This window comes from Nannizzia gypsea, genomic scaffold, assembly GCF_000150975.2.
Source record: "Nannizzia gypsea CBS 118893 supercont1.7 genomic scaffold, whole genome shotgun sequence".
NCBI lineage: Eukaryota > Fungi > Ascomycota > Eurotiomycetes > Onygenales > Arthrodermataceae > Nannizzia > Nannizzia gypsea.
In genome coordinates, this window is record NW_003345195.1 from 1,341,685 (window position 1) to 1,361,443 (window position 19,759).

The 19,759-nt window shown below is 47.6% G+C and overlaps 10 protein-coding genes across 10 annotated transcripts in view; 5 read left to right on the plus strand and 5 right to left on the minus strand.

Moving 5' to 3' along the window:
- MGYG_07812 (hypothetical protein) overlaps positions 1-332 on the minus strand; it is a gene marked incomplete at both ends in the record, with an annotated part of 751 nt that extends 419 nt beyond the window's left edge. Inside the window, one exon of the mRNA XM_003170520.1 lies at positions 60-332. Coding sequence (XP_003170568.1) covers positions 60-332 — 273 coding nt within the window. The remainder of the gene's footprint in view (positions 1-59) is intronic.
- A 727-nt stretch (positions 333-1,059) lies between these two features.
- On the minus strand, positions 1,060-2,163 carry MGYG_07813 (glyoxylate reductase; the record flags this gene model as incomplete). Its single annotated transcript, XM_003170521.1, has 2 exons — positions 1,060-1,563; positions 1,633-2,163. The coding sequence occupies 2 exons, from the start codon at positions 2,161-2,163 to the stop codon at positions 1,060-1,062; spliced, it is 1,035 nt and encodes a 344-aa protein (XP_003170569.1).
- Positions 2,164-2,562: 399 nt separating this feature from the next.
- MGYG_07814 (hypothetical protein) lies at positions 2,563-3,397 on the minus strand (the record flags this gene model as incomplete). Its single annotated transcript, XM_003170522.1, has 4 exons — positions 2,563-2,861; positions 2,957-3,073; positions 3,131-3,244; positions 3,319-3,397. 4 exons carry the CDS (start codon positions 3,395-3,397, stop codon positions 2,563-2,565), a joined length of 609 nt encoding a protein of 202 aa, XP_003170570.1.
- Positions 3,398-4,958: 1,561 nt separating this feature from the next.
- On the plus strand, positions 4,959-6,972 carry MGYG_07815 (eukaryotic translation initiation factor 4H; the record flags this gene model as incomplete). Its single annotated transcript, XM_003170523.1, has 5 exons — positions 4,959-5,028; positions 5,124-5,168; positions 5,300-5,389; positions 5,459-5,740; positions 5,810-6,972. The coding sequence occupies 5 exons, from the start codon at positions 4,959-4,961 to the stop codon at positions 6,970-6,972; spliced, it is 1,650 nt and encodes a 549-aa protein (XP_003170571.1).
- Positions 6,973-9,067: 2,095 nt separating this feature from the next.
- MGYG_07816 (hypothetical protein) lies at positions 9,068-9,993 on the plus strand (the record flags this gene model as incomplete). Its single annotated transcript, XM_003170524.1, has 2 exons — positions 9,068-9,305; positions 9,374-9,993. The coding sequence occupies 2 exons, from the start codon at positions 9,068-9,070 to the stop codon at positions 9,991-9,993; spliced, it is 858 nt and encodes a 285-aa protein (XP_003170572.1).
- A 706-nt stretch (positions 9,994-10,699) lies between these two features.
- On the plus strand, positions 10,700-11,527 carry MGYG_07817 (60S ribosomal protein L32; the record flags this gene model as incomplete). Its single annotated transcript, XM_003170525.1, has 4 exons — positions 10,700-10,739; positions 10,945-11,069; positions 11,204-11,325; positions 11,419-11,527. The coding sequence occupies 4 exons, from the start codon at positions 10,700-10,702 to the stop codon at positions 11,525-11,527; spliced, it is 396 nt and encodes a 131-aa protein (XP_003170573.1).
- A 476-nt stretch (positions 11,528-12,003) lies between these two features.
- On the minus strand, positions 12,004-13,622 carry MGYG_07818 (pseudouridine synthase; the record flags this gene model as incomplete). Its single annotated transcript, XM_003170526.1, has 2 exons — positions 12,004-13,317; positions 13,386-13,622. 2 exons carry the CDS (start codon positions 13,620-13,622, stop codon positions 12,004-12,006), a joined length of 1,551 nt encoding a protein of 516 aa, XP_003170574.1.
- A 417-nt stretch (positions 13,623-14,039) lies between these two features.
- On the plus strand, positions 14,040-14,610 carry MGYG_07819 (thioesterase; the record flags this gene model as incomplete). The annotated part of the gene is made up of 2 exons (XM_003170527.1): positions 14,040-14,116; positions 14,175-14,610. The coding sequence occupies 2 exons, from the start codon at positions 14,040-14,042 to the stop codon at positions 14,608-14,610; spliced, it is 513 nt and encodes a 170-aa protein (XP_003170575.1).
- Positions 14,611-14,975: 365 nt separating this feature from the next.
- On the minus strand, positions 14,976-16,560 carry MGYG_07820 (chaperone dnaJ 3; the record flags this gene model as incomplete). The annotated part of the gene is made up of 6 exons (XM_003170528.1): positions 14,976-15,540; positions 15,597-15,777; positions 15,839-16,289; positions 16,367-16,425; positions 16,457-16,505; positions 16,549-16,560. The coding sequence occupies 6 exons, from the start codon at positions 16,558-16,560 to the stop codon at positions 14,976-14,978; spliced, it is 1,317 nt and encodes a 438-aa protein (XP_003170576.1).
- A 464-nt stretch (positions 16,561-17,024) lies between these two features.
- Positions 17,025-19,162, plus strand: MGYG_07821 (glutamyl-tRNA synthetase; the record flags this gene model as incomplete). Its single annotated transcript, XM_003170529.1, has 6 exons — positions 17,025-17,300; positions 17,374-17,446; positions 17,525-17,562; positions 17,620-18,294; positions 18,351-18,517; positions 18,571-19,162. 6 exons carry the CDS (start codon positions 17,025-17,027, stop codon positions 19,160-19,162), a joined length of 1,821 nt encoding a protein of 606 aa, XP_003170577.1.
- Between the last annotated feature and the right edge of the window lie 597 nt (positions 19,163-19,759).

The following is a 19,759-nucleotide window of genomic DNA, read 5'->3' on the forward strand; positions in this document are numbered from 1 at the left end:
ACTTCCGCCGTAGCTCCGAAGCAGCTTGTTTCCGCACCCTAACCAGCCTCCTGCCTTACGCTTTCAAGGAAATCTGCATCCTCAAAGGCCTTGAATGGGTGCTGGAAGAATTTCTTCGGATCTCGGGGGAGGATGAGCAGGTGTACGGCGGATTTAGGGTACAGGTCGTGAATTACCACGAACTCAGGCGAATGGGATATGACAGTTGTAGCGGAGAAGGACTCGGGGGATTTGATGTAGGCTCCTAGACCGTCGCGGTTCTTAAACGGTTTCAGACGAGACGGTTTAGGCTCGATGAGCGGCGAGGCTGCTCGTTTTGGTCTGGAGGTCATTAATTCGGTGACTTTGGTAGTTGGATGTTAGCTGACTAGCTGGCTGTTGGAGCTATCTTTGCTGGTGAGGCACTGTACAGGCATTTTTCTTTTGATTATCGTTATTCTTCTCTTCTCTTGTGTTTTTGTGTTCGTCTGCCATGCTAATATGTAGAAAAGGGTATCTTGTGGTGGTATATATAGAAGTGTTCTGGCGTTGTAAATAGAGGCAGAGGCAGTTGCGGCTGTTACATTTATTTCTCAGCGGCGAAAATAACGATCTAGTCAAGTATAAAGTCCCGGCATCGACACCCCGTACCATAGATCTTTCACCTTTTATTTTTATTTATTTTAATAGTTATACCAGCATTGAATTCTCAACATTGCAATAAGTTGTCTTCCTCTTTACCCATTTGAACGGTTTTTCTTCCTTGATGCAAGGTTACAATCGCCGCCTGACATGGCAAAGCATATTCAATACTCAATACCCTGGCTACTTGATATACCCTGGCTTCATAGTAGAAGTTGCACTGGCAATCCGTTGTCACTAGAGACTTAGAGAACATGGACAAGGCGAGGCATCCTCAAACACACCTAGGGGGGGGGGGGGGGGGGGGGGGGTGATCAGCAGTAAAGGAACCGCAGGTCTTGAGTGTTTCTAAAGGTGTTAGCAATGGGCGTGTATGAATGATCTTCTAAGATTATTGATTCTACGTCTAAATCTTCTAGGTTCTATCCTGATTCTACCTCAATTTTGAGCTTCGATATCAACCACAGGCGAGATTGGCCTTCCCGTTTTTAATAGAGCACGCACATTTTCGAAGCTCTCTCGCCCTGCCCTTCTAACGGCCACATCCGTCAGGCCTGCGAGATGTGGCTGGATTATGACCTTGTCACTAGTCATGAAATACGGATTGAAGTCCGGCTCTTCGTTAAAAACGTCAAGGCCTGCTCTGGCAATCTTCCCGCTTTCGAGAGCTTCTATTAGACTCTTTTCATCCACGATCGGTCCTCGAGCAGTGTTGACCAGATAAGCACCGTCTTTCATCACCGCGAACTCCTTTGGTCCAATTAAACCTCTAGTTCGTTCATTCAACGGACAGCAGATGGAGACGGCATCAGAGACCGCAAGCATATCGTGTAACGAGGCATAATACGTTACTCCATACTCAGCCTCAACTTCGGCAGGCAGCTGAGTTCGATTATGATATATGACCTTGAGATTAAACGCAGCTGCCTTCTTAGCCAGATACTAGAAAAGGTCTATTGTCAATACACAGATCTTACTGCCATATATGGATAGGTCTATAAAATGACTTACTTTTCCGATTGTCCCTAGGCCTACAATACCCAAAGTGCACCCAGATGGATCATGGGTTGGATTCAGATTATTTCTCCAGGTCCCTGCTCTTGCGCTCTGCTCTGCATTCGTTGTATTTCTAAACACTGCCAGCAATAAGAACATAGCCATATCTGCCGTAGGCTCGGCCACGGAATTGACTGTATTTGTGAGCCAAATTCCCTGCTTCACAGTCCAATCTATAGCAAACATGTTATAACCGGAGGTAATGCTAGCAATTATTCTGCAATGCGGTACTAGTGGCGAGAGAATCTCTTCATCGAAAGGATAATATGGTATGCCATTTGGCCCGATGATAAATGCATCTACCGGGCCATGCTCCTTAATGTCATCCTCCAGTCGGCTCTTCAGTTCACCACGTGGGCAACTCTCTAGTACCGAGAAATCAAATTCACGTTTGAACTCTGCGAGGTAATCATCACCTAGGTGTTTGGTAGCACCTAGGCTTAGCACCCTGTGCTTCTTTTGTGACCCTGTGGATATGACGGTCATTATCAGCGTGCTGGTTTGAGATATTGTTTAGCAAGTACTCCGTATATTAAAGTAATAATAATTAAATGTTTAGTGGAGTCCACAGGGTAGAAACTTGGAGAATATAATTATAAGGACCAAGCAAGATTCACCAAGTAGTGAGATTCGCCCTGCATTGTAAACTTAAAGTACGATGGCTTTTGTAAGCATCCGAAATACGGATGGGCAAGAAACCTAACGCCTTTCAAGTTGGACTAAATATCTTTCGGGCGAGTGATTCATTGTTGTAAGGCCGGCCCGAATGTTATATAATAGTTGAATAAGTTACAGATGTCTCTGTTCGGTGGTTGACCGAAAATCTATAGAACAGGCAATAAAGAGAACCGATTAATGTACAGAAAAATGCTACCATATTATATCCTACTTGCCAGTGTCCGATTTCTCGTCACCAGAACCCCTCAGCTCCTTCAGCCTATCATCAATCAAGGCAATTTCCACATCAACGCCAAGTAATTTTTCCTGTAGCATTGCTTTATACTGCTCATCGGACAAGTTTCTGATTGGTACCCATCGAGAATCAGCCATCCGTTCAGCCCATGTTTTTGTCGACGCCGGCTCTGATTGGAGCCGTGCCTGACGCTTCTCAAGTGTATTGTAAGAGTACTGTCCCACAAAGCCCAGCATGGAACATATGACTAGGCCAGGAAGGAAACGTCTGTCTATCCATTCTTTTAGTACGCTATCGATTCGTGGATGATCCAATCATCAAAATGATATTAGCGGACCACCACGATGGTGCCCGGGAAATACTCACTCATTGCCCAGTTAATCGCTCCGCCGGAAATGCCGCTGGATGCGACGCTTGAATAGATGCGTTCTTTTGCGGTTGCATTATCTTCGAATTGAATCCTAAGGATATTACTCCTTAGCCCTGTGAGAAGTCCTGGTTAATACAATTGGTGGCCAACTTCTGGAGTACTGCACTTACACCAGAACGAGCTACCGAATGCAAACCAATAGACTCCGGTAGATATTGATTTTATTATAGGGTGATGTGCTCGAAGCACCCCGGAGACACCGCCATACAGAAGACCGCAGGTGCCTGGGCCACAAAACTAGGTCAATAGAAATTCAATTGGAGCGCCGACAAGAGTAGGGCGTTGCCAATGAACATACCAACTAGAGCGCCCGCTTGTAGGACTGGGGGTACGGGTATGGATGTGCGAGGAGCACTCGGCCTGTCTTCTCCACTCATCTTGTATGCATTGTCTTTTGTCCGTGTCTGCTGTCTTTTTTGCGCAGGTGTTTGTTCATTCATCCTGTCGAGACTGGCCAGGGCTGCCGATCTTGCTTACTAATCACACATACTAGCTCGTGATTGGACAATACGCAATTTTGTTGTCTCTATTCTATTGATTGCGTTCAAATGGATACAAGGAATATGATTCGACTCCTGATAAAGTCGTAGGTATCTGAGTATGAATGCCTTTAAATTGAATTATGGTAGAGTTAAGCATACAATCTGTATAAGTTTGACTGCTAATCTCCAGACTTCATATGCATCCTTTACTCACTTAGTCACCAAAAGAGGCAGTAATGACTTTAAGCACATTTCTAGTGTATTACCAGTATCTTTTATCCCTGTTATACATTTCTACCTCGCCTTTGTCCTCTTTGGCTGTCGATATAAAACTTGATGCCAAGACATGCGAGAAGTGAGGTGGAGATAAGGGTTTACCGTTATGGGCCAAGCGCCGATCAGATAAGATAAGATGGCACCTCTTTTCCAATTTCCACGAACCGATGGGGTTGATGAAGGCAAGACGCTGTCCTTACACCGAGGAGCGTTGGCCTTTGGGTATGCGGTATATATACTTAATCTAGCCGTGCCATTACTCGGGTATAGAATTGAGAGGCCTCTCCTTGAACTGGTCTGGGGCCCTTCTTTCCAATTAGTTGAGGATTCATACGCCTATTTAGAGACACGAGGATGGCAAGAATTATCCTTAATTCATGGAATTGGCTCATCCGCTGGTTTTCTGAAGTATGCTCAAGGATAACTTCATCTCCTGCCTTTCCACCCAAGTATGCCGTTGCCTTTTCAGCCTATCCCCATCACGGACTGGAGAGTGTACATATACTTATATGAGCATCAGAGTTTCCGTCTTATTACCTATATATGCCATACAGTTGGTTATAGCCATCACCTGCCAAAATCAAGCGCTGAATCTAATACTACACTCTACAACCTGTCAGATATCAACCAATGTAGACCACATTCCTCCCAGCTGACGAATACCAATGACGGATGGCATCGCCGTCCACTCTATGCAGCTACTTACCACCTTTCTCTCTCTCTCTTATTATCCCTTATCCTTTTCATCATCTTTTCGTCCCCTCAACCTCGCTGCCCTAGATATCATGCTTACCTAAGCCCTATCCTATCCTTGTCCTCTGATTGGCCAGCTGCCCTCTCGCACGCTGACTTTTTTTTCTTTCCTTCTTTTAGCGTCATCACCAAAATTTATTATTTCGACTAAAAAGACACTCTTTCACTCTTCTCTGGCCTGGACAAGACCACATACACTACATACACAACCTCACAGAAGACAAGCTACCGCTTACTGGTGCCCAGGGACCTGTTTATCTATAGGCTTTTCTTTTAGGCTACTCACGCGCATTGCCTTTGCGCGTCCTGTCTTAATCGCAATCATGGGTTGGTTCACCTTTTTTGCCCTGTTCCACACTCCACCAAAACTGCCGCTGCGAGCCAGGCGCAAGGAGGCCACAGCCAAAAGAAAGCTGCATCGCTAACAATGATGTGTCTAGCTCCTGCAAAGTCGAAAGCCCAGAAGATGTCCATTGGGACATTTCTGGCGGATGAGTGTGAGTTTTGAGCCATCCTGATGGGGTTCGGAGAGAGGAGGAGGGGCCGTTGGAGGGATGTGGGAAGCGGAGTTGCTAACGGCCATGATAACTAGCCTACGGCTCCTGGGCCGATGAGATGGAGGATAATCCTATTCCATGTAAGTGCTTACCGTTCGTGTATAATTTCACGACAATCGCTGACTTTTTTCGCTCGACGCAGCCGGTGAGTTTATGCCACTTCGAGATCACGAGTCCACCGCCTCCTAATACATACATATCTACATATCAGTCTCCTCCTACGCACCCCGATCTGGCTATGGCGGAGACCGTGAACGTAACACGTTTGGAACATCCGGCGGGTATACCCAAGAGCATCACGGTATGAACACGGCAGTCCCCTATGATAACCGCACACTGTGCTGACAGAGGTTTTCTTCTCACAAAAAAGACCGCGGCTACTCAATGAGAGAAGAACTCCCTATGCCAACCCAGCCGCCATACACCGCTCACATTGGTAACCTTTCCTTCGAGGCCACCCAGGCTGACATCCAGGAGCTCTTCGCTGAGTGCGAGGTTACCAGCGTTCGTATTGTGGAGGACAAACTTACTGGATCTCCCAAAGGCTTTGGCTATGTTGAATTTGCCTCTGTCGACGGCCTCAAGAAGGCACTAACATTCCAGGGTACCTCTCTTCAAGGGAGGAATATCCGAGTGAGCATCGCTGAACCTCGTATGTATTCCGTTTGCCGTTAATTTCCGATAAACAACGCAGATTGTGGCGACTAACCCTTTTGTACAGCCAAGGACCGACATGATGGAAGGGATCTCGGCGACTGGACCCGAAAGGGCCCGCTGCCCGATCTTCCTGGCCAGCGGCGTGTATCAGACCGCCCTGCTTTCGGTGGTGCCCGCAACTTCGACCCTGCTTCTGATGCTGCAAACGAGCGCCCTGGCCGCCGTGGCTATGAAGCCGCCAACGATGGCAGATCGCGCGATTTCTCCACCTGGGAGAGAAAGGGACCTCTCTCTCCTAGCCAGCAAAACGCTCCCGCTAGAGAGGGTCGTCCCCACAGCAAGGATGGCCCTCAGTTCCGCAGAGCCTCCCCAGCTTGGGGTGAAGGCCGCTCACAAGACGGTTCTCGACCACCCCGCCGAGAATTTACTGAGCGTCCTGTCCCTGAGAGAGCCCCAACCGCACCCGAACTGGACAACCAATGGAGAGCTAGGATGCGGCCTGATGCCCCTGCTCAGCCTGAAACTCCTGTTGAACCTCCAACTCCCACTGCTGCTGCAGCTCCTGCCCCCGGAGCAAGACCGAGACTTAACTTACAGAAGAGGACGGTCCCTGAGTCAGAGGCTGCCGCACCATCCCCAGCTGCGGCTGAAACCCAGTCTAGTATCTTCGGAGGCGCCAAGCCTATTGATACTGCTTCCCGAGAAAAGGCAGTGGCCGAGAAGAGAGAGCTCGCCCTGCAACAGAAGAAAGAGGCTGATGAGAAGGCCAAGGCCGAACGCATAGAGAAGCAAAAGGCAGAGAAGGCTGCTAAAGAAGAAGCTGAGAAAGCTGAGGCAAACGGAACAAAGGAAGAGACCACAGAAGGTGGAAAGCCTGTTGAGATCCTAAAACGTGAAGAAGGTGAGGAGAAAGCCGCAGATGAGGGTGAAAAGGGAGCTGCCACCACCCAGAAGACCGAGGCTGGTCAAGACAAGGCCCGCCCACAGCCACCAAGCCGGACAAGCAGCGGCTGGCGAAACGGTGGCGGACGAGGCCGTGGTGGACCACCACACAGCCGCGGAGGATCTCGCAGCACTTCCCATCGCGGGCCTCCTGCACAAGGCACTCCATCTGAGACTGCTTCTCCCGCATCCCCTGCGACGCCTGATGAAGACGGATGGAGCACCGTCAGTGCGAAGCAGAAGAATGTCCGTCGTGGAAACTACAACCGTGGCCAGGCTTCTTAAGCATCGGCAATTTGATACCCAATATATCAGAAACGAAGGCCACGCCAGAGGACTTGCATACCAGGTCACCACAATCTGCCTGACGTTCTTTTAAACCCTATTTTAGGATGTCAGGCCACTCGCAGAATCGTCCCTTTAGCCTTTGTTCTGCAGATCCTCTTCCACCATCCTCTCTGCCTTCTCACCATAACGATCAGATAAGCGAATGTCTTTCAACGTTTCCGAAAATGATGATGCTGCCTTTTTCCCTTTACATTAACGGACTTTATTTGACATTCCCTTCTTCCTTCCATTCTCGCCCGTTTTTAACTATCCTCTTCAATTTCACTTTCTTATTTCTTTTTTGGCTACTGAGATATGAAAGAAGCATGGGAATCGATCTACCATACACTTGCCCCGCCTCCCAATCGGTCTTCTTGCAATATATCCTCTCAGCCTCCTCTTATACCTTGTTTTTTACACGGGAAATTTGAAGCTTTTGTCTTTCCATGTTATGTCATGTCACTCTACAAAAAACGTCAAACGATTCCTTGTCTCATCCTTTCTCTTTTCACCCTTTCTTTCATCTGCATGACTTTTTACTGTTAAGTGATTTCTCTAGCGTTTTTGATTGAGACTGACTCGAAAAAGGCTGATGGGTTTCTTCCATCACTGCTTTCCATGTACTCTTACGCTGTACATGACGCTTTTTCTTCCGGAAGACCTGGTTGTTCTGATGATTTTTGTTTTTTGCGCAGCTTAGCTGGTGTCTCTTTCACACTGGTGTTTGGGGGATCAATACTACAGCATCGGCAGCAAACGAGTCTCCTTTTAGTTTTGACCTATGACATCTCCCTCGACAGCCACTTCTTTCCTGGCAGGGAATAGCTGGTGTTAAGGGCTTCTCTTTCAGTTCTTCGGGAAGAAGCAAGTTGCCCTCTTTTTTTGAGGGCTCGTCCAGCATCCGCACTCGCCTTTGGTCAGGCAGGCTACCTACTTGCCTTGTTCAAGCGGAAACCGGTATTAGCCCTTCGTCTCCAACTTGAAAGCCGGCTTTGTTGCAAAACATTCTCTTCTACTGTCGAGACCAGCTGTCTCTGCCCCTTGGTTCAAGATTTGCGCATGCATGTAACTAACGGTCTTTTCTTAACGAGTCTGATCAGCTTTTCCCTCCCCCTTTACTATACATTTCTTTCCTTCGTGTCTAAAGCTAGCTGTGTTTTCCTATTGGAATCCATTTCTTCTCCCTCTTTCTTCTCTTCCAATCTGCCACAGTGTCTCTCGTCTGGAGAAGGAAAAGCGTTTCCATTAGTTGCAAGTAGGATAGAGGAGTTTGCTGATAATTCACTTCCATAACTATTATACAAACCGCAAACCGCCGATGGACACTCTCTAGGTCCTGATACTCTCGCACAGTTTACCCGAGTAATGCTTCTTCGGCGTCTGGCCCTATTGAAGCTAGATATCAATCAACGTACGGAGTACCGTACTCTCTCTCTTTTTTTTCTTTTGAAACCATCCGCCCCCTGATTCGCTATGTCAGACGGACGAGGCAAAGTTGCTTGTTCCATCCTGTTACATCTTGACCGGCAAACCAGCTCGTTTGTCTTAGCCCAGCGCCGGCTGAGGAACCCGGGAACTATTTCTCTTCATTCTCTTCCGTCTAATCGAGTCCATTTTCAAGTCCAGCAGTAGCAGCAGCAGCGGAGAGAGCAGGAAACCAACAAGTAGCTGGTGGCTTCAGGTTTGTCCAGACTTTTGACCTGCATACTGTGGCTTTTTTAGCCTCCCCCAGCGTTCGTTTCAAAAGGCCGAAAGGAAGTTTTGTGCCTGCTGATCCATCTTGCAGTCGACTTGTCAATCTTCCCCAGACGCATATCAAATACTCAAATACTCAAAGACATACAATAATACTTGCTTTGCTTCTACTATACAGAGTGTCCGCCTGTCTTTCTGGTTCCCCCGCGACCGGTTCCTGCGATCAAAGTCACCTGGTCCTTGCAGCTGCAGCGACTGCTTGCATGAGGTAGCGGGCGGCTATGCGACTCGTAAACCATCTCCAACAACACACGGATGACTCTGGAGAATCGACACTTTAAGGACAGGAAAGGCATATATGTCTCCAGCAGCAGTTTCGCCTACACATATTGAGCCGCCGCACTCCTTGGGCGCTATCGCTGTGGGAGCTGGCGGCTATGGTAGTGATGCGCCAGGCATGTCGAGCACCGCTTGTCCGAGATGTGGGTTTGAAGGCGCATATCGAGAGCTGCAGGACATGAACATAGCCCAGCAGAGGCGGATAGAGGAGCTGGAGGCGCAGGCCAGACTGCTGACCGAGAAAGCTGCTGCCTCTGGTATGTAGTTACCGACTCCTTATAACGCTACGAAAGGAAGCTGACCACCTACATCTTTCTACTTCCAGCCGGGAAACTAGCTGATTATGAGGACGGAGTGAGTAGCCAGTCGCAGACCTCACCATGCAAACCAGTGAACGCGCCGGAGCTCCGGAACCTGGATCAGCACCCGCCACAGCAGCAGTCGTCTCCTCCTCCCCAGCAACAAACTAGGCTGGCAACACTTGCTTCATACTTCCCCTACGGCAGACGTACGAGTAGCAACGCTAGCGCGACCCAGTCTCGACAATCTGTGTCCTCAAACCACGTCCAACAGTCCTCATCGATCTCTTCTCCCCCATCCACAGGCGGAAGCAAAAACGGAGAACAGTCGACCATGAGCCCATTCGGCAACGGCCTCCCACAACCAACAAGCTTCCTCCAGGGCGCGCTAAACCGCGAACAAGCTCTCCGGAAGGAGGCAGAGTCACGTCTCACGCAAGCAAATACCGAACTCGAAGAGCTGAGCGCAGAGCTATTCATGCGAGCGAACGAGATGGTAGCGAACGAGCGGAGGGAGAGAGCAAAGCTCGAGGAGCGTGTCCAGGTGCTCGAGAAGCGGGACAAGGAGAAACGGACGAGGCTTGAACGGCTGGAGAAAGCAGTCGAGCGGGTTGAAAGAGTCAAGGGCCTGATAGGCAGCCCATAGTTCCGGCATGACTCCTGCTCATAGCCCTTACTTCCCCCTGCGTTAACTATACCCCATTATGGCGTTTGCGATGATTCGGCCTGCTTCTTTATATGATTGTTATGCGATTATGTTTGTGTGTTTCCTCCAGCTTGCTTGTCCACCGAAGCACGACTCAGGTAGTTCTGCTGCATTTTCATTTGTTTAGCAGGGCTCGGGTGTCTGGATATGCTGGCGTTATGTCTCAACCCTAGGCTATCAATTTAATAATATAACTAATATTCCCACTGGCGGTGGTCATCGAATGAACTTGAGTGTTTATCCTTCATACTCAATGAAGAAGTTCTCGATGTTTTTGTCTTCGTTCCTTACGCGCGATTACGTCATGATCATGTCATACACATCAGGTGATTCATATTAGTCAGCTATGGAAATAGGGCTATTAGTCATCAACCCTAGTCTCTTTTTTCCTCTCGCTTAGAAACACTCGCGCTAGGCCGCAACGGGAAGTGCGACTCTTTGGAAAAGCGACTGCGGGCAAATCTCGAGATTTCTCTTCCCTTTTTTTTGACGTCGACATTTACGAAGAACAACCACCCAACAATAGCTTCGGGACGCCGTAACATCAGTCAAGGTGTGTTTCCCCTCAATGCTGGCGTCGCAGACGTCGATGCTGGAGATTCTCCGTTCGGTTTGTTTGAGCTAACCCTGTGTCTTTTTTCATCAGATGGTCGCCGCAAAGAAGCATGTCCCGATTGTGAAGAAGCGTACGTCTATCTCGAATCTCCCTCCCCAGGTCAAGCCGGCTATAGATTCGAATCCCGTGCACTTGGGAAATATGAGCGGTTACGCCTTGGACATTCGCGCCTCTGCTGCCTTGTTGAACGCAACTGGATATTTCATTATTTGAAAGGGGAAAATTAAAGGCATATGGAAAACAACAAGCTGATTGAATTTGTTGTTGGTTTATAGACAAGAAGCGCTTCAACAGACACCAGTCTGACACCTACATGCGTGTTGACCCCTCATGGCGCAAACCAAAGGGTATTGACAACCGTGTCCGCCGACGCTTCTCCGGCCAGGCTGCTATGCCAAAAGTACGTTTCATCCCTACCATGCGGCTCCCTTAGGAACGAAGCACGCCCGTGAAACAATCGCATTGCGCATTGGCAACGCAGATTCGAAATTACCAATTGAATGGATAATACTGATACATGGTCAACCCGAATAGATTGGATACGGCAGCAACAAGAAGACCCGCCACATGATCCCATCCGGACACAAGGTCTTCCTCGTCCAGAACCCCAAGGATGTTGAGCTATTGCTCATGCACAACCGCACATACGCCGCTGAGTATGTTTCCCCGGAAACCTCACCTTAATGAAGGGCCGAGGTTGCTTCCTACATATTTCAGCGGTCATGTCTAATTACCTTCTCACCTATTAGGATCGGCCATGCTGTTTCTTCCGCCAAGCGCGTCGATATCATTGCTAAGGCCAAGGCTCTCGGTGTCAAGGTCACGAACCCCAAGGGCAGACTAACGACCGAATCGTAAACGCTTTCCCTCTTTGTTCGTTTGTTTGCTGGGCGGTTGGGGAGAACTGGGTGTTGTCATGAATCACTTAATCTTCGTCCTTGTTCTACTCTAGGAAACGCGGTTTTCCTACCAGGGTTGGGTTAGATGAATTTATTAAAAAAAATGAATAAATTACCCGATTCTCACTCAGACACTCTTCTGGAATCCAGTTGATCATGTTTGCACCATATGTCAACTACGCACCCGCATCAGTGATGACTCTGCAAAGGTGTGACTTGGCTTCTTTATGAAGCAACGAGACATACCTTAGATGTACAAGCTTCATCTCATGATATTACGATATACACATATCATAAATGTTAAACACATGCAACTTTCTACGTAAAATCTTTCATTTCCATGCTTATTCGGTATCAAAAACAAGAAGACTCTCATGTTGTATATGCAAGCATTTATAGTGGTCTATCTACCAAAGTCTATAGTTCACTTAACCGCTAGGCCGCAACGGGTTCAGCTTTCATATTCTCCTCCTTCAACTTGGTCAAGTTGATAGTCCCCAACCCTTCTACCAAAGCTGTTTCATCATCTTCCATCATGCCTTTCCCAATAACAACGGCACCATCCGCGTCTTCGGCCCACTCTGGTGCCTCTGTTGGGCCTTCAGCACCCTTAGGCGGCATAGCCCATTCAGGCATCTGGCTCTTGTACTTCCATTTTCCCGCCATATCAGCATATGCAACGGCATGAAGGAATATACCCATCTCGTGTATGCCTGGGTCAGAGTACAGCTCAGTACCGCAGATGTCACAATTCTCTCCGTTCATCTTCTCACATTTCCTTCTAAGATAGTCATTTATCATAACATCATGCTCGCGTGCAAGCAGTTCGTTGACAACATTTGGATCACCACCTAGAGTAACACGCTCTGGAGGTGGAGTCTGGAATGTTTGGTAGCAAAGCGAATCTGCCGGTTCGGTTTTGCCCATGCGTGAAAGGCGATCAATTATTTCCGCATCATTTTCACCTGTACTTTCGGATTTGCCTAAATTGGTGCCAAAAACACGGCGGTTTGAATAGATAGGGTCGTTTGTAATTGGGTGACCGAGGAATTGAAGGTGAACTCGAATTTGATGGGTTCGTCCTGTGAGCGGGAGGCAGTGGACAATGCTATATCCTTCATCAACATCAGCGGGCGAAGGTGGCGGTGTGGATGCTCTGGAATCAGGATCCTGTGAGTTGGCGGTCTCTCCATTTGATTCATCTCCCTTTTTCACAGGGGGGTAATATGCGATCCTGCGGAACTTCGTTTGAGCATCCTTTCCTGTAGCTCTAACACGGTTCAACCCAAGAATAGGGCTAACTTTCAACATTGGCTGGTCGCAAAGCACGACTCCATCCGGAAAATATCCCTTTACACGTGCAATGTATTCTTTTTGAAGAGTTCGTGATCGTAATGAGTGCGCCATTTGTTCTGCAGCCTTCGGGTGCTTTCCAAGAAACATGATACCAGAGGTAAGCCTATCGAGCCTATTGCATGGATATGGGACCCAGCCGACACCGCGCTCCGCTCGCAGTATCTCGATTATTGAATTGTAGTTGTACCTCCCAGCGGGATGCACCGGTATACCAGCAGGTTTGTCAATAACAATAATATCATCATCCTCATGGATAATTTTGATCCGTTGACTAGTCACTGGAGGTTCATGTCTATGTAGTGTATGCGAAATGACCTGTCCATTGTTTATTATACTGTCGGCCGTAGCAATTTTCCCGTCGATAGTAATTCTTCCATTATCGATCGCGGCTTTCTATATTAAACAAGCTGTCAGTTTCGATTTGTACTAAACTATATGGCACAAACCAAGGAATGACAAACATAGTATCCATTCGCCCTGTCTCTGAACTCTGTAGTAAATATTTCTAATATGTTTTTCCCCCTCCATCTCTCCTTGCAATACGTATTGTAAGTGTAATAGTAGGGAGCCACACGAAGGAGCCCCTTTTCAACATAATAAGGTCGTGGCCATGGATCGCATGGCGTAACACAAACTTCGGGGGGTTCTTTGAAAACCTCAGGTTCTGGCTTCGACTCTTCATATGTTGTGAGAGCCATGGTTGGAGGGGAAGGAGGGCCTCGCCGTGCCAGGTAGGCAAGGACACGCGGTGAAAGCGCCAGGAGTGAAAGTAGGCAAACACAATATGCTGAAAGACGTCGCCTGGAATAGCAACGCACAAAGATGGTATCAGCTTCTTAACTGAATGCGCAATGCGATATTTGATATATTTATTCTTTGGCTTCTTCAAAACTTTCAATCCGATCCATGCATGGGATTTATATTGATCATGTGATATAAATTTCTATTAAGGTTTAGGTTATCATTAGTCATACATCTTATCTGATAAGAAAAAGCCTCGGCTCAACTTTATCGCGACTTTCCTTTTGGTCTCAACGGTCAAAACGAAGTTCGTGTTTATTCCAATAAGGATGAAAGGAGGCCTTGAAAAACAAAGAGGGCGCGCATTAGACACTATGAGCAATGATATAACCAGCAAAAAGCGAAGAATGAGGAGGGATTACGCATATCACCTGGAATACCGCACAAGATGGTAGGCAAATCACCTTGCTAGATATTGGACGCAGCTAATCAAGAGTGCGGAGTAAAAGGTCCGATAACGACATGTATTCGCATTTAAATAACAGCATATATGCATTCCTCTTCGATTCGATCATAAATTCGTATTTGATCTCCCATTGTGGTCTTAATCCATTCACCTCGAGCTCCTCAGCACAAAACACAGCTACCGAATCAGCGCAGATCGGCCTAGTGGTATCCTCATATTGTGACTATTTTGCCTCTGTCGCTTTTCCGGATGTACTCGAGCTAGGGCTTCGTGTGGTCAAGCTGGGTAAATCTAGTGTCACATACGAGGTTGGAGTCTTTAAGCAGGGCGAAGAGGCCGTGAAGGTTGTTGGCGGGTTTACGCATGTGTTTGTTGAGAAAAAGGACATGAAACCTACTTCAGCCGGTATGAAGTCAGAAATTCGCAAGGGGCTAGAAAGGTTACTTGTCGAAAGAGGAGGTGAAGCTGCAAAGCTGTAGTATGTATTGATAGGTTCTTGTTCTTGATAATCATAATAAACCCCGATTCAATTCTCTATTCTTTCAACTGTCATGCAGATGGTTTAGTGTCAATGAAATCAATTAATGAAACACACCCACCAGGCTCTAAGAAAAAGAGGAGAGAGGAAGAGTAAAAACCAAATTTTCTTTTCTTATCCCAAACGCCCAAAGCCTGATCTCCGATAACAAGTCGTGTCTTTGTCTAGCAAGTCATCAAGGTGAAGTCATGAGAGCCAAACCAGTAGGTAGGCTAAAAAAAAAAAAGGAAATAACAAGGAGAGTATAGGCGAATAAAATAGCAGTGGTGTCCGCCCAGTTATGGTGATATGTTGAGGTTTCAGAACCTATTGGGTAGCACATTGAGCGCCTCCCTCACCGTCTTCATCGTCTTCATCAACCCAGGCACCACCTCCCTGGTTATCGTTTTCACCCATGTTATCCAGGCTGGCCTTGGGGTCAAATTCTACCTCGTCGATAGTGTCAGCCTCGATGGCAGGTGCTTTATTAGCCGGAAGCAGCTCTCGGAGCTGGCTCAGGGTCGCTGGGTCAGAGGCCCAGCCGTCTTCAGGGAATTTGATCTCAACGATCAGATAAAGGTCACCGCGCGAGTCGCCACGCTTGAATGGCATACCCTCACCGGCAATCTTAAGAACTTGCCCGGGACGGAGGACATCACCAGGTTTCTGGGGATGCTTAATTTCAATTCCTCTTCCATCAAGATGTTTCAAAACAACACGGGAAAATCCACAGAGTGCCTCGGCGAGGGTAACTTCTAGAGTGGCAGATAGGTCGGCACCGTCACGCTTGAAAGTCTTGTGCTCAGCTTGTTCCAAGTGGAAGATGATATCGCCAGGCTCCACATCAGGCTGCTGGTCACCTTCGCCTTCGAGGATAATCTTCTCTCCTTCCCTGTATGCAGGTTTAGTGAAGAGAACTTTGCGAAGAGGGCATGTCTATATACGTACCTTGCACCTCGAGGAATATAAATCTCGAGTATTTTCTTTTCCTCGGTGACTTTCTTTCCCTTACATTTCTTACACTTATCTTTTGGCTGGAAGAAAGAGCCAGCACCATCGCAAGTGGTACATTTCATCAGCGACTGGGTGACCAAACCTGGCCCAATCTGTACCAAGGTCTCCTTTTGTCCTATTCATTATGATTAGCAACCATAGAATTTAAAGCCGCCATATGCAAGATAATGGCCTACCTTGACCTCCGCAAGAGGAACACTTCTTTGCAACAGCCTTTTCTTTACCACCTTTCCCTTTGCACAAAGTACAAATGACGTTCTTTGTGCTGGCGAACTTGACGGTTCTGCCCTTGTAAAGATCTTCCAGGCTAACGGTATATTGCTGCTCCTCGTTGGGTCCCTTCCGGCGTCTCCCCGGCCCACCAGCTCTGGGGTCAAAACCGGGCATGCCCGCGCCACCCATATTCATGCCGAACATGGAGGCTAGTATATCATCTAGGTCAGGCCCACCACCCATGCCACCTGGTCGACCTGAGCCATCGAACGCGGACATGCCATGAGTATCGTAGATATGTCTCTTCTCTTCGTCATAGAGGATCTCGTAGGCCTGGCTGACGGCCTTGAATTTTATTTCTGCTTCTTTTCGTCCATCTTCCTGCACTTTGTCCGGGTGATGCTGGAGTGCTAGCTATTTGAAGATAATGTCCCTGGTCAGCAAATCGTCCATAAAGAAGCCGCTGGATCTCACAACAGTTATCCCCATACCTTTCGATAAGCCTTTCGAATCTCTTCCTTTGACGCGGATCTGTCGAGGTTCAGAACCTCTGTTATACCGATATTAGCACCATCCCTCACCTGCACTCGATGGCTTCTCCGGGAAGGTAAATATACCGTAGAGATCAATCTCTTCTGCTGCGGAATTCACTATTTCACCATGTTAGTATCACAATCAGATTCATTCGGATGATTCCGTCAGGTATTCTTTGACAATTGCCTGTTGATACTTACTCTCTTCCCAACGCCTGCGGCTCTCGCGACTCTAGAATGGAAGAAAAGACCCTCCGCCGACTTGATGAGCAAAGAGCGGTGATTATAAAGGTCCGTCCCAATAGCTACAGCCTTCCGAGATGAGATTCGATTGATTCCCTCAAGGTCGAAGGAATATAATGAAAATTTGTAATTCCGCCTGTTTGATTTGGTCAAGAGGAAAAAGTTCTTAAAATCCTTAAAATTTTTAGCGGCGGGAGGAAAAGCCGTTTAAACTACTTTTACTTTGACAGCAACGGAAGTGAAAGAAGGGGGAAAAAGGACATCATTCAGCTGAAACCACCCTGTCTTTGGATGTTGAATGAAAGAAGTGAATTTGCTGCTGGCCCTTCGATTACCGTACTCTGAGAATGAATAGCTAGCTTGGGCATTCACCATGAAAGCGCTTTTGCTGCCGACTCGCGGCCGCCTCGTCGCTGGAGCTCCCTGGGTCTGCCGGAGCTGCCAGTCGCATTTCTCAACCACGGCCAGGCTTTCGCTATCGCATAAAAGAACCAAGAATGCTCTGCCTGATTCGCCGGCTCGGACTCGGTTTGCGCCTTCGCCGACGGGATACCTTCATCTTGGATCGCTGAGGACGGCGTTGTTCAACTACCTGCTCGCAAAACGCACCGGAGGCCAGTTTCTTCTTCGAATTGAAGATACGGACCAGGTATGGCTACTTCGGAGCGCTTGGCCCATATGGCAATTGTGGGAGTGAAAGGAATACTTGCTGACGGCCGAAGAAAAGGACCATTCTCGGAGCTGAACAGCGGCTTTACGACGATCTTCGATGGGCAGGCATACACTGGGATGAAGGTACGGCTGGAGCTCAATATGATATATAATATATGTGGGAATAGACATTATGCTGATATTCATATTCAATGGCTCTAGGCCCGGTAGTTGGCGGTTCCTACGGGCCGTACAGACAGGTAAACAAGCCCTACTAAAGCAGCATCCTGATACTTGAAGCTCACGAAAGCCCTTAGTCCGAGAGAACCGAGCTCTACAAGACCCAAACCAAGCGACTTATCTCAGGGGGCCATGCGTATAGATGTTTTTGCACGCCGGAACATCTCGATGGCGTAGCTCGACACCGTAACGAGGTGGGGTTGACCCCTGGGTACGATCGAACCTGCGCCGGAATATCAAAAGAGGAGTCTGATGAACGAGCAGCCAACGGAGAGCTTCATGTTGTTCGTCTACGAGTTGATGATCAATACCCCATGTTCAACGACCTTGTATATGGAAAGACCGGCCAAAACCGCCCGGCCGGACAACGTGGAGGGCACGAGGGTGTATTTCCAGACCCAATCCTTATAAAGTCTGATGGCCACCCCACCTACCATCTTGCTAATGTTGTGGATGATCACTTCATGGAGATAACCCATGTTATTCGTGGCACTGAATGGATGTCTTCAACGCCCATGCATATGGCCCTCTACAATGCCTTTGAATGGACACCGCCCCAATTCGGCCACGTCCCTTTATTGGTAGATATGAACGGTCAAAAGCTCAGCAAGCGGAATGCAGACATCGATATATCGTTCTTCAAAGACCAGCAGGGGATTTTTCCCGAGACACTCGCCAACTTTGCAGCCCTTCTTGGGTGGTCTCATACTCGCAAATCTGACGTGTTCAGTCTAAAGGAGCTAGAAGAGACAGTACGTATCGTCTCTTTCGTTCCTGAATTACAGTGTTGTGCTAATATCATGTCTAGTTTAACTTGAAACTTACTAAGGGAAACACTGTCGTTGCCTTTGAGAAACTTTGGTTCCTACAGAAAGCACATGCCAAACGGTATGCTGCGGAAGGAGGGCCTCAATTTGACGCTATAACTCAGCAGGTTGTTAAAGCTGCGCTGAAAAGATTTACGCCTGAAAAGCTGTACGTTATTGAAAACACAGAACCACAGAGATAAGATACTGATACCTCCTTAGGTCCCCAATTCTTAAGGGTCGACCCCTTGAAAAACATGTAGCATCACTACTGCGAGAGGGTGCTCGATCATATACCACCGCTGAAGAATTCATTGCACAAAACGAGACATTCTTCACACAGACAATAGATCGGCCCTCCTATACCTCTGCGGCAGTAGCTAAGAATCCATCATCTGAACCAGCTATCCCGATTTCTACTCTCCATACTGCTGCTGCTGTTCTAACCATGATTCCTGAAGAGCACTGGACAGCCGAGGTCCATCGTGCAAATATTGCTTCCTATATATTTTCTGATGCTTCAGTCTCTGCTCTTAATAGGGACGCTGCCATTGCAAAGGCGGAACAGGAAGCTAGAAAAGAGCTTTTCCATTACCTTCGCTGGGCTCTTTCTGGAGGGGCGCCTGGGATTGGCATACCTAATACCATGGAGATATTAGGACGAGACGAAACCGTTCGTCGACTGCAAGATGCTAGAGAAGCCACTAAAGCTCTCCTCCCTCAGAAAAAAATGCCGAGCAAAAAATCTGCATCGACCACGGGGGAGGCGGAATCTAAAAGCTGGATGGGATCACTTGCTGGACTATCCAAATAGGAGCTCAGCAGGTGGCATAGCGACACCGTGTATTTTTATCATGTTTTATTTGGACCACTGTAACCACTGTACTTGTATAGAGCCACACCTATAACATATACCTTACGTCCTGTTTCATAACTACCAGAGACTTGTCACAGATATAGAAAACTCGAATTAAAGAATAAATAAAGACTTAGCCAACTAATAAGTACACAGAATAAATGCAGACTGAAACAGCAAAAATGGAACCAGACATACAGAATGAGAAATTGAGGGAATCATATGTCCCTTGGGCTGAATAGCCTTGTTTTCTCTGCTGGCTAAGGCAGGGATTGAATGAATCCATTGCCAGAAATATTGAAAAAAGGAAACTGGAACATATTGCCTGCCAGCAGGTGGTCGAGTGTGAGATGAGTGACGACAATGAAATGGTACCCCTGAGCGCAGAGGAATAGGGGGTGGTAGGGAAGCAGAGACATCCTTCCACAAATCTAACCTGTAAGGCACCAACCGATAAAAAAGGAAAGGGAAAAAGGAAAAGAAAAATTACAATAAATCATTCGCAAAAAACAACAGCCAGACAAGCTGAAGGACAACCAGTGGAAGAAAAAGAGA